Source organism: Vulpes vulpes, chromosome 2, assembly GCF_048418805.1.
Source record: "Vulpes vulpes isolate BD-2025 chromosome 2, VulVul3, whole genome shotgun sequence".
Taxonomy (NCBI): Eukaryota; Metazoa; Chordata; class Mammalia; order Carnivora; family Canidae; genus Vulpes; species Vulpes vulpes.
Genome location: NC_132781.1, coordinates 66,285,152 through 66,297,858, shown reverse-complemented (window position 1 = coordinate 66,297,858; position 12,707 = coordinate 66,285,152). Strand labels below are relative to the sequence as shown.

The window sequence follows — 12,707 nt, the reverse complement described above, 5'->3', positions numbered from 1 at the left end:
AAGCTATTCATTTAACAAATGGTTACTGCAACCTACTTCTTATCAACTTCAACTTCAGCACAATCCCTGTATTTGGAAAACTCAGTTTCCTGTTGATACAGAAAGTATACCAATAGCTAAAATACAACAGAACAAATATTGAAATAGAAAATCCGCAAGATGCTATGGAATGTAGGATGAGAGCAATAAACTTTCTCCTTAGAGATGGGAAAGGCTTCAGGAAATCAGGAAATTTTCATAGACAAGGATATATTCAATGAAAGTCTTGAAGGATGAGTAGGAAGTTGTCATTTTTAACAAGAAGAAAGAAAGGCATCCAAACAAGATGTACAGTGATTGGAAAGATATGAGGAAATGGGAAAGACCATGAGGTATTGAGACAGTTGGGAGCAACTGAAGTTACTAGAGCAGCTTGTTGGTGCTCTATATTTAGTGCTAAAAGATAAAAATGAAAGAATGCATCTCAAAAGCAGTGAGAATCCATCAAAGTGTTTTGAGCAGGGGAGTGACTTGATTAGACTGCATTTTAAATGAATCAGAGAAGAAAAAAATGTGAAAAGTAGACAATTGAGAAACCTTTTGCAGCTCTGGAGACAAGAAGGGAAGAAGTTGTGAGCCCAGATAAGTTAAATGGTTTGTTTGTTCAAGGTCTCAGAACCAGTTGGTAGCAAAATTGGCTTTTCTCTCAACACTCAAATTGAGATTTGATTTGATTTCTACTATGATTCCTTCTCTACAAATTCACTATTCACCACCTAAATTTTGAGATATCTCTAGGAGCATTTCCATTGTAATGATACAGTTGTACTATGATGTTGGAAACTGGACAGGTCTAACTGGCTAATAATTCAGCAGGATTTTTGCATCTTAGGGTTTTTTTAGGAAGACATAATTTGAACATTAGTCTATTAACAATTAATGTGAGTTGCAAATAAGCCAACTAGAGAGGCTGATAAACTAGTTTTTCTTTAATTTTCTTATTTTTTAAAAAAGAGAGACATGGGCAGCCCAGGTGGCTCAGCGGTTTAGGGCCGCCTTCAGCCCAAGGTGTGATCCTGGAGACCCGGGATCAAGTCCCATGTCGGGCTCTTTGCATGGAGCCTGCTTCTCCCTCTGCCTGTGTCTCTGCCTCTCTCTCTCTCTCTCTCTCTCTCTCTCTCTCACTCTCTGGTCTCTCATATATAAATAAATAAAATCTTAAAAAAAAAGAGAGAGACATAATTAACTAGGTGATTATTTCTCAGAAATACTGCTATGTTTACATTTTTCTAGAGGGATTCTTTTCTCCCATGAAACTCTCTGGCCATAAAACCAATGACTATTTTTCTCAAATTCCACCTACTGCTGCCTTGCAATATACATCTCATCTCCCTCCCCTTCTTTCCATTCTCAGTTCTCATCCTTCCTTTCAGTTCCTCCCTGTTATACCAGCTACCAGCTGCCAAGAAGGTGGATTAGGTCATTCATCAAATCAGGAGGTTTTCCCTTGTCATTCAGTTCATCTTCCTATTACATTGAGACTAAAGCCATCTATACTGTTGTACCTCATGCTATAGACAATTTGGCTGCACATATCTACAGATGCATATCCAGTGGAACCCATACTGGCTGGGAAAACCATGTGATGTCACCATAAGGAAAGGAGGAACAGACTGGAGATTCCTGCCTTATTTTGATTTCTAAGAATCAGCTGGTCTAACTGAGGAGAATGCTCAGGCCTGGGCTATACTAAATCTAGAGTAAACCTGAAATACAGAGGGTAAAATAAGACATCGTGGAACTTACCAGGATCTCTGCAAAACATACTCATATTCCTTCCAGTGTTCCCTTCTCCCATCATCCCTTGCACAGTGCTAGGCCAAATCCAGTCTCTCACAGACCCTTTTCCACATGCAACTATTGAATGCATTTTGGCCCCAGTGTAGGTCTTTAAATCTCACTAGGTAACTGTAGAGACCCCATCTATGCATCATAGCATCAGTGATACACAACTCAGAAAGCATAAAAGAACAAAATAAAGTTTGAAATATTCTTTCTGTGCCAGACATATTTTGCTAAATATCTAAATATCTAAATATCTACTGGTAATTCACAGATTCAAATTCTTATTGACAAAAAAAGGAAAAAGTCTCATGTTCCCATAACTGTGGTTTGTATTTGGTGGACCATCAAAATGGGCATGGGATAAGGAACTCCATTTAAAAAAAAAAAAATATATATATATATATATATATGCAAAACTCAGTCCTAAAAGGTTTACAACAGAAATAGTACTAATAAAATTATTTTGTGAAGTAATTTTTAATGAAGTTGAGTTAATTAAAGTTATGTCTCCTGGGGATAAAAATGGAAAGCAATCAATAAAAAAAAAGGTGGAAGAAAACAAATGTGACCTTGATGACTCCTCCAAAGTCCATAATCACCACATTGGTTCTTTTCATCCCCTGGTGATGTTAATCTTCTGTTTATTTTGCGACAGTAATCCTAAGTAATTCTAAAGTGACACAGAAATTGCCCTTTCAAAGTTGGTCTATGCCTGTTCTTTCTCACTTCACAAAAAGCAAAAGAAAAAAAAAAAAGTGTGTGTGTGTGTGTGTGTGTGTGTGTGTGTGTGTGTAGGGTTGGTGGTTAAATATCGAGTTGGGACTTCCTCTTTGAACAGTTGCTTTTTTCCTCTCACACAAAGGAGATCTCATTTTGTTTGAGACTGGATATAGTTGAAATCAAACCACACACCAAGAGGGTATGATGGCTAAGAAGCCCCCGAAACCAGCCCCCCGCAGGATCTTCCAAGAAAGGTTAAAGATTACTGCTCTACCTTTGTACTTTGAAGGGTTTTTGTTAGTCAAGAGGTCAGAATACCAGGTAAGTCCATAGACGATAATGTTAAACTAGCAACATCTATATTAATATAAAAGTTATTTCATGATGAGTTGATATGATGTGACAAGAGCCTCCTTGTGTCTGTTGCGATTAAATCCTCTTCCTTGAGCTCAGAAATATGATGCTGATTTTGCATAATTTAAAGACAAGGTATGGCTTAAACACATACGTCTGTATATATTATCTATAACATTCTAATAGTAGGTTAATAATGTAAAAAAATTTAATAAGCTAATTCCCCCAAAGAATTTATTTAAATATTACAGAAGATTTCAGCTTAGAAGATAAAATATTTCCTATATTTTTTCTGCAACTTATTAGTATGCTTCCACGATGACGTGTACCATTAAGATAAAATATTATGACTGAAATGAAACCTTTTGCTCCTACTCTGGGTGTTTGTAGTTTACAAATAATAATAAAATTATTTTTCAATAGTAAACTTTTGGGACGCCTGGGGGGTTCAGTGGTTGAGCATCTGTCTTTGGCCGAGGGCATGATCCTGGGTCTAGGGTTCGAGTCCCACATCGGGCTCCCTGTGAGGAGCCTGCTTCTCCCTCTGTCTATGTCTCTGCCTCTCTCTGTGTGTCTCTCATGAATAAATAAATAAAATCTTTAAAAAAAATAGTAAACTTTTGTAAAAATTTATGAGAATTATAAAATTGATACTGTTTAGCATTATGTATAGTTATATATTCTAAAAACATTAAGATAGTGACTTGAAAAGATAATATGTGGGTGCAGGATAGGTAATATGTACACTAAGCTACATAAATACATTCACTGTAAGAAAATTCAAAAAGCAATTCATATTTTTTAATTGTAAAAATGAAAATTTACAATTAGTTAAAATCAGTGCCTTTAAAATAGCAATTATGGAGAATTTGAAATTAATGAGAGAAATAAACATGAAAGAGCCTGTTATTAATGAAAAAAGAAATAATTTAGTTAGGTCAATTTTATGAAATTTTAACAGTTAAATAGTAGAAAAAACTGTTTAATGAGAGAAATAAACATGAAAGAGCTTGTTATTAACGAAAAAAGAAATAATTTAGGTCAATTTTATGAAATTTTAATAGTTAAATAGTAGAAAAAAACTGTTTCAAGAACGTCATAGAAATGTTTAATAATGATAATAATGTATATTTTTCTGAAGATTTATTAACAGAAAAATTGTGTTTGTGAAAATATCTGTAATAGCACATTCAAGGTTTTTGCAAAGATGTGGTTGTTTATACTGTTATGGGTGTTAAGCATGTATTAGTAAAATTGGCAGTTACATTAGAATATTTTTTCATTCCTCCAATGTGTTTCTAAAGTGAATTTTATCTTGTCACAACAGGTTAGCCACATTGTTACACTTCGCCGGGAAAGGGGACTTGGGAAAACAAAATTTCTAATTTCTGATTTAAATTTGGTTATTCATTAAATGTTTATCAAAGTGTTCGTAATAACTATTTCTGATATCAGGGTTTAAAAACATATTGAAAGAAGGCATTCCATTGGTGTGGTTAGCAGAAAGAACAAGGATTTTAGACAATCAGTAAAACATTTCTTTACCTAATGGTTTTGTCACTTAAACAGCTTGTGATCTTGTACAAGTTATTATATCTCCTTGAGATTTAATTTTCTCAAACTATTAAAAGGGGAAAAATACAACTCACCACACAAGGTACTATGCCCGGGACACAGCAGGTGCTCAATTATTCATTCAAGCACTGTTTATCATGTGTCTGCTATGTACCAAGCCTCAAACTGACTTCTAAGAATATAACACAAAGTCCCTTCAAGAAGCTTAGTTTATAGTAAGGGGTGATGACTTCTTTACCTGATTGCTACTCTACCTTTTCTTAGAGAACATGTTTTGAAATGGAAAGAATAAACTATAGGTATAAATATTTCTGATGAAATTTGCTTGTGTTTCCACTTGAATTCATAGCAATGTATCTTTTACTTGTTTGTCAAGGAGAAGAGAGCAAGAAAATGACAATAATGTTTCGTTATAGGGGGGTTTCAAGGATTTCAGAGATAACATAAAATACCTGGCTTACACAAAAGGTTAGATTCATTCTCCTTCCATTTATTTTCATATTCTTATTAACATACTAAAATCAGTTTTGAGTCCATAAGTACAGCTGACCATTAAACAGCAAGGGTCCACTTCACTTGGATTTTTTTTTTTTTTTTGATAAATACAGTACAGTGCTGCATATGTACTTTTCCTTCCTGATGATTTTCTCAATAACATTTTCTTTTCTCTAGCTTACTCCATTTAAAGATACAATATATAATACATATAACATACAAAGTATGTGATAAACAACTGTGTTACTGGCAAAGCTATTTTTTTTTAAGATTTTATTTATTCACGAGACACACAGAGACATAGGCAGAGGGAGATGCAGGCTCCCTGCGAGGAGCCTGATGTGGGATGTGGGACCAGATCCCAGGACTCTGGGATCATGGCCTGAGCTGAAGGCAGACGCTCAACTGCTGAGCCATCCAGGCCTCCCACTGGCAAGGCTTCTAATGAACAGTGGCTATTAGTAGTTATATTTTTCTGGAGTCAAAAGTGATACACAATTTCAGCTGGACAGGAGGGTTAGCGTCCCGGAACTCCCACGTTGTTCAAGGGTCAATCAGTAATATGGCTCAAAGGAGAGCCACAGGGCTCCAATTGTAGAGAATAGAAGCCGGGAGAAAAAGCTAAGGAAAATACTGGGATTCCTAGACAAGCAGCAGCAAAGTGCCAAGGAACCATTGAAAGTGAGGGTGAGCCTGGGGTACATAAAAGGGTTGTCTTTAAAGAAAATGGGATAGAGGAAGTTGGGTTGCTCTGCAGAATGTTAGTAGGGGAGCACGTGGGTGACTGACTCAGTGGTTGAGCTTCTGCCTTTGCTCAGGTCATGATCCAGGGGTCCTGGGATAGAGTCCTGCCGCCGGCTCCCCTCAGGGAGCCTGCTTCTCCCTCTGCCTATGTCTCCGCCTGTGTGTCTCTCATGAATAATAAAATCTAAAACAAAAGCAAAAACCTTAAGTAAAGGTCTTTGCTGAAGAAATTCATAACATTTAAGCTAAAGAAGATATAACAGAGATCACACATTTAGGTGTTTCTTAGCTGTTTTGTGACAGGGGCACTTTTAAGAATTTAAGGAACTTTGCCCCCAGGAAAAGGTGCCAACAGATACCATTTTAGTTGCAATTCCAGAAAGTCCATGGATCCCAGGTCAAGAATCCATTTAAAATACATAATCGTCGTGGAAAGGATGATGTGGGAAGATTTACTTACTTAAACCACAGCAATAAAATTTTGGATTGATAATAAGAGCTATTAAGAAACCGATGAAAACACAGTTCTTGCATGTGGGGATAATTCTCAATTTCCTGGAACTGTTGGAAAGAAAATAAGAGAGAGCTTGGGCAATATCTCATAGTTTATTCAATCTGTGATACGCTGAAATCAAAAACAACATGTATAATATGTCTTCTTATTAGCCTGAACATTAGAATGTTGTCCCCATAATAGTATCAGAATAACATCTCTCTGACTAGTCCTCTAATTGCCACTAACTCATTAAGAAAAAATTTAGGGCTATCTCCTTTGGGCCAGTAACCTCCAAATTTTTGTAAATAACACACTCCTTTCAAGAAAACATTTTCAAGCACAGATCTTCAATATAAGAATATTAATTTATTTAGAAATTATATATGTGTATTCTTGTACTAATACTTCAAGAAAATTGCTTAATATATACAGAAAAGGAATTAAGAAAGATAAATGAAATATAATTAGGTAACCTTTTTTTTTTTAAAGATTTTATTTATTTATCCACGAGAAACCCACAGAGAGAGAGAGAGAGAGGTAGAGACACTGGCAGAGGGAGAAGCAAGCTCCCCGCAGGGACCCAATCCAAGGTCTCCAGGATCACGCCCTAGGCTGAAGGTGGCACTAAACCACTGAGCCACCCAGGGCTGCCCTAGTTAGGTATCCTAAAACTTTCTTCCCCAGTGGAATTATCTTGCACGCCTCTGGAGTTTATGTGCCCCACCTTGGAGCCACTATACAGCATCCTACATTGCACAAAGGTACTTTACTTGCTCACAGAAAAAAAACAATCAGAACTTTTTATTAGGGACAGAGGATAGAGAGTAACTTAACATTATAACCCGTTTTTACTAGTTCCATCAATAAGAGCACTAGAGAGCCAGGAGATACAAATATCAGTCCAAATATGCAAGTTGGGCAGTTCCTGTAGATCTTTTCATCTGTTTCCTCTTTTGTAAAATAGATTATGACTCCTTTGCATGACTGAATGGATTGCTGTGAGGATCATATGGACTATATAATAATGGGTATTGACGTATGATAGATACTATGCTAGGCTCTTAATGTCCTGTTGCTCTGATCCTCACGGTATCCACGGTATTCCACTTCTTCGGGGTGGAAATTTTATTCACTTCATAGATGAATAAGTTGTAGCACGAAGGTTATGTTCAAGGTTCCTCATCCATTAAGGAGCCTAGACTGAATTTCATTACAAAGCATTTAACATCATGCTGCCTCTCAAACTAAACTAATTCCATTTGATTGTGGGCTTCCAAAGGTTAGGGATACCTAATCACTAGAAACTCTTATCATCAGGCAGCCTGGGTGGCTCAGTGGTTTAGCACCACCTTCAGCCCCAGGCATGATCCTGGAGTTCCAGGATCAAGTCCCACACTGGGCTCCCTGCATGGAGCCTGCTTCTCCCTCTTTGTGTGCCTCTGCATCTCTCTCTCTGTGTCTCTCATGAATAAATAAATAAAGTCTTAAAAAAAGAAACTTTATCATCTTGAGATCAATAGTAAACTCAGTAGATTTTCAAAAATATTTGTTTAATTGAATAAAAATGAGATAGTGACCTTAAACTCTAAATACAAGGTAGGCTAATAATTATGAAGCTAGTGATAAATTCAAAATCCTATTTCAGTTCCTTTTCTACAGAAATTCAACACAAATGATTGCTAAAACATAAAAAAAACTGTGCTAAATGCATTTCATTCAAAAGTGTATTCTTTGAAATTAATTTTAAAATATTTGCCTATCTCTATAGATATAAATATATACCTAGGGACTGATTATTGACATTGTATTTATAGATGACAGATTATACTGGTATGTTCAAAAGAGCTTATCAGAAACTAAATCAAGGCTGTGATCTCTGCATTCTGAATACAAGTTTGATCTGTTAGGTTTGTGGCTGTGGGGCTGTGGTAGGAGTTCACAGGACCTATTGCTATTTGAAATCTGTCTTTTTCTCCAGGCTGCTTTTACTCTCAACTCAGAGCTTTGTTCTTCCTCCACTTAATAAACCCTCTTTAATCTTTCACATGAATCTATGTTTGGTTTGTTTACCAGCAAAACTCTTTTTGGTAAGCTTTCATTATTTTTAAAGATTTTATTTGAGAGCAGGAGCGTGTAAGAGCTGAAGGACCAAGCAGAGGAGGAGGGAGAGGGACAAGCCAACTTCTGCTGAGCGTTGAGCCCTCTGCAAGGCTCGTCCCATGACCCTGAGATCACGACCTGACCTTACACCAAGAGTCAGATGCTTAAATGACTTAGCCACCCAGAGGCCCAACCAGTAAAATCCTTATTTTTCCCTGGTTAATTCTACTCAGTTCATATCATTCTCTCATGATTGAACACTTTTGTAATTTTTGTTAGAAGCACAGATGGATGTACATACAGAAAAAACAAACTAGCTATTGGTGATTTTAATTTTTCTCTCTTAGGGCAGTTCATGAGGCTAATGAAGACGATCAACAGAGTACACTTTGACTTCAACGTTTTCTCTTGCCTTCTTTTCCTCCAAGAATCATAGAATCTCCAGTTTGAACTTGATCTTAGATGCCATACACCAGTAAAACGCCACAATCACTAAAATGCCTGCATTCTGATCTCTTCTCACTCTCCCTCACCCAATTTCAGGTCCAAAATACAGTGTAGCTTTGGCTTGCTCCTTGCATTGCAGAGGCTTACCAGCAGAGCAGAATGTGAGGCCTTAAAAATAGATATGATTAAAGAAAAGCTTCCCTCCTCAAATTTGAATTGTTTTATTATTAATCAAAAGACAAACCTGAGAAAATTCAAGTATTTTTCAACAGAGTACCTAGATGTAAAAACCTCATGGTTTTTACAGAACATCTGCCTAATCATAGAGACAGGATATATTGGCAACTTCTCAAGCCAAATTTCTCAATTTTTTTATTTCTCTATTTAAGACAACATGAAAGCACTGTTTCATAATATTTGTGAACGGCAATGGGTTTCATTATTCTGACTCACAAAATATCCTCCCCTTCTCATACAGAATCCCACTGAAAAAGTTCTATTTGGAAGATTTTTAATTGATTTTTATTTTTATTTTATTTTTTAAAAGTTTTTATTTATTCATGAGACACACACACACACACACACAGAGAGAGAGAGAGAGAGAGAGAGAGAGAGGCAGAGACACAGGCAGAGGGAGAAGCAGGCTCCATGCAGGGAACCTGATATGAGACTCGATCCCAGGACCCCTGGGGATAATGCCCTGAGCCAAAAGCAGAAGCTCAACCACTGAGCCACCCAGGCATCCCTATTTGGGAGATTTTTTTATTTTTTTTATTTTTTATTTTTTTGGGAGATTTTTTTTAGATGACACCACTGTCATACACATACACATCACCATGTGCAAAAATATCAAATAAATAATGAAAAATGCTAAGTACCTGTTAATAATATGAGTGATCAGGCAATGCTTTTTTTAAGTGACTAACATTTATGAAACACTTGCTATGCCCCAGGTTCTGTGTACTTTACATACAGTATTATTCCATTTAATCCTTAAATAAGAAGCAAGAGCAGAGGTCTGGGGTCTCCCTCTATCCTTGGCCCCTTAACAGTGCACTCTCATACAGGAGCCACGGTAGTGGTAGTGGCTCATCGTCATCATCATCATCATCTTTATAACTCAGTGCTTTTAATACATTCACAAAATTGTACATTATCACAATTTAGTTCAACATTTCCATCATGCTAAAAAGAAACCCCATTAGCAGTTACTCCCACTTCCCCTGCTTTGTACATTTTTATATCTATTTATGGGGATTTTTTTGTCTCCCAAGTATGAAAACAGCTAAAAATTAAGACAGAGGAATCCCACAAAGAACAGTTAGGCATTTTTATCATCAAAAAAATCTATCGATATGTGGTTTAGATTTATGACCCAAACAATGCTAACATTTTATCCCAGATTTAAGTAGGCTTGAGCTACCTTGAGTCACTTCCTGACTCAGTTTTGAACCACAAGCTTGGGGCACCTGGGTGGCTCAGTGGTTGAAAGTCTGCCTTTGGCTCAGGTCATGATCCTAGGGTCCTAGGATGAGTCCCATGTCAGGCTCCCTACAGGGAGCCTGCTTCTCCCTCTGCTTCTTTCTCTGTGTCTTTCATGAATCACTCACTCACTCAATCAATCAATCAATCTTTAAAAAAGAAAAAGAACAGATTTCTGATGGGGCAGAAAGCAAGGTTTGTTCTCTGGCCTTTTTAAACTGCTTGACTCTGAGATGCATTAGATAAACATTGGGCATCTCGATTTCAGACAAGAAGAAGAATCGCTTTGCCTAATTTCATAATTGCTCCTTTGGGGGCCATCTATTGGCTGATCCTTCAATCCTATGCCCCTTTGAATTGGTCTTTTCTATGTTAATTTGTTCTTGGCTCAGGAGGCATCAGCAGGTTCCTTATGGTGCATTATAGCCAGCTGTCAATTAGGAGGTAGGATGGAGTGGAAAGACCACTGGGCTTGGACAAAGAAACTTGACCCACATTCCAGCTCTGCCCCTGAGGTAGACTGCTACAGTAATACTACTGATTTGTTCCAGCCGCACTGTATGCATTTCCCTTTGAAATGTGACTGTTCTGCTCTTCCATAAAGAGACAATTTATTTTTCTACCCCTTGAAATCTGGACTGTGTCATGCTTTGGTAAATGTGACAAAAGCAGATAAGAAAGTACACTCGCACGTGGGGTCTGGCTCTCTCCTGTTCCTGGGAATCCTTCTACCAGCATGTGAATAAGTCTAGGCTACCTGACTGGAAACAAGACCCTATGGAGTGGGACTCCAGTTGTCTCAATGGGGTGTTTTCCACCACCACCACCCACTTCTCTTATTCTCTGGACACCAAGAGGGTGTTCAACAATTCAGCTCAGTTTTGAAACTCTCCAGATGTAGTGCAGACTCCATAGCTTAATTAAGGGCTCAGTCCCACGAGACGGCCCTCCACTTCAGTCACCAACTGTAAATCCCAGGCCTCCCATACTTGTGACCAACTCACTAGAAATCAAGAATTCCCAGGGCACTTGCATGGCCTGTTCCGTTAAACATCCAACTCTTGATTTTGGCTCAGGTCATGATCTCAAGGTCGGAAGATGGAGGGAGCCCTGTGTCGGGCTCTGGGCTTGGTGGGGAGTCTCCTTGGGATTCTTTCTCTTCCTCTCCCTCTATCCCTCCCCCTGCCAGCATTCTCTCTCTCTAAAATAATAAATAAATATTTTTTTCTTTCTTTATTTGAAAGAGCACGTACATGGGAGACAGAGAGAGAGAGAGAAAGAGAGAGAGAGAACAAATTTACAGAGAGAAAGGGAGAAGCAGACTCCCTGCTGAGCAGAGAGCCCAATGAGGGGGTCAATCCTTGGACCCCGAGATCACGACCTGAGCCTAGGGCAGACGCTCAACTGACTGGGCCACCCAGGCTCCCCTAAATAAATAAATCTTAAAGAAAAATAGTTCCTGTGAGACCCGCCTAAGATTTGATAATTTACTAGAATGGCCCACAGAACTCAGGAAGACACTTTACTTACATTTACTGCTAAGGGATACCAAAGAACAGGCAGATGAAGAGGTACGTGGAGCAAGGTCTGGAAGGGTCCCAAGCACACATGCTTCGATTGCTATTAAGTTGGGCTACATCTCCCTCTCAGCATGTGAATGTGTTCACTAATTAGAAATCTCCTCAAATCACATTGTTCAAGAGTTTTTATGAAACCTAAATCTCCCAGCCCACCTCCCTTTTTCACTAGAGGTGGGTGGATGGGGCTGAAAATTGCAACCTATCAATCAGTTGTTCTTCTGGCCACCAGACCTATCCTGAAGCTATCCAGGGGCACCATCCTAAATCACCTCATTAATATAAATTCAAGTATTAAAGGGACTCATTTTGAATAACAACAACACTCCTGTCACTCAGGAAATTCCAAGAGTTTTAAGATCTCTATGCCAGGAACTGGGGAACAAAGGCCAATACACTCCTCTCAGTTCTGCAATCCCAGCTAAGACCCCAGGCAAGTGAGTGAGGCCACCCTAGACCAGTCACAGTGAAGTATACTCAAAAGAATCATCCGCCAGCCACAGAATGATGAGAAATAGAAAACATTTGCTATTTTAGTCCACTAAGTTTTAGGGTGGCTTGTTACACAGTAGAAGCTAACTAAAATAGCATCTTATCAGTCATGAAGAAAAAGGGAGAAAATAGTTTTACTAAGAACATGGGAAAGATGGTTGTTGTAATTCAAAATGAATTTAATCTTGAGCTTCCGGGAAGCCAAGACAAATAAAAACAAGATGGGTTATAGAGTTGCCATTATTTGAGAAAAGAAGTATATAAATTCTGAAGAGGTGACAAACATTTTATTTTGCTGGTCAAAAAAAAGGATAAACAATATGTCAGCATTTAAAGAGACACAAAATACCATATTATATAAAAGTGTCTTCACATTTCATAAGCAAAAGAAGTCATGTAAT

The 12,707-nt window shown here is 37.8% G+C and overlaps 1 protein-coding gene across 2 annotated transcripts in view; it reads left to right on the top strand.

Annotated features, from left to right (window-relative positions):
- Positions 1 to 2,656: 2,656 nt before the first annotated feature.
- STAP1 (signal transducing adaptor family member 1) overlaps positions 2,657 to 12,707 on the top strand; it is a 33,292-nt gene continuing 23,241 nt past the window's right edge. For both annotated transcript variants that reach the window (XM_072748859.1, XM_072748858.1), the window contains exon 1: positions 2,657 to 2,865. In XM_072748859.1, the coding sequence (XP_072604960.1) occupies positions 2,746 to 2,865 (120 nt within the window). In that variant the 5' untranslated portion in view covers positions 2,657 to 2,745. The remainder of the gene's footprint in view (positions 2,866 to 12,707) is intronic.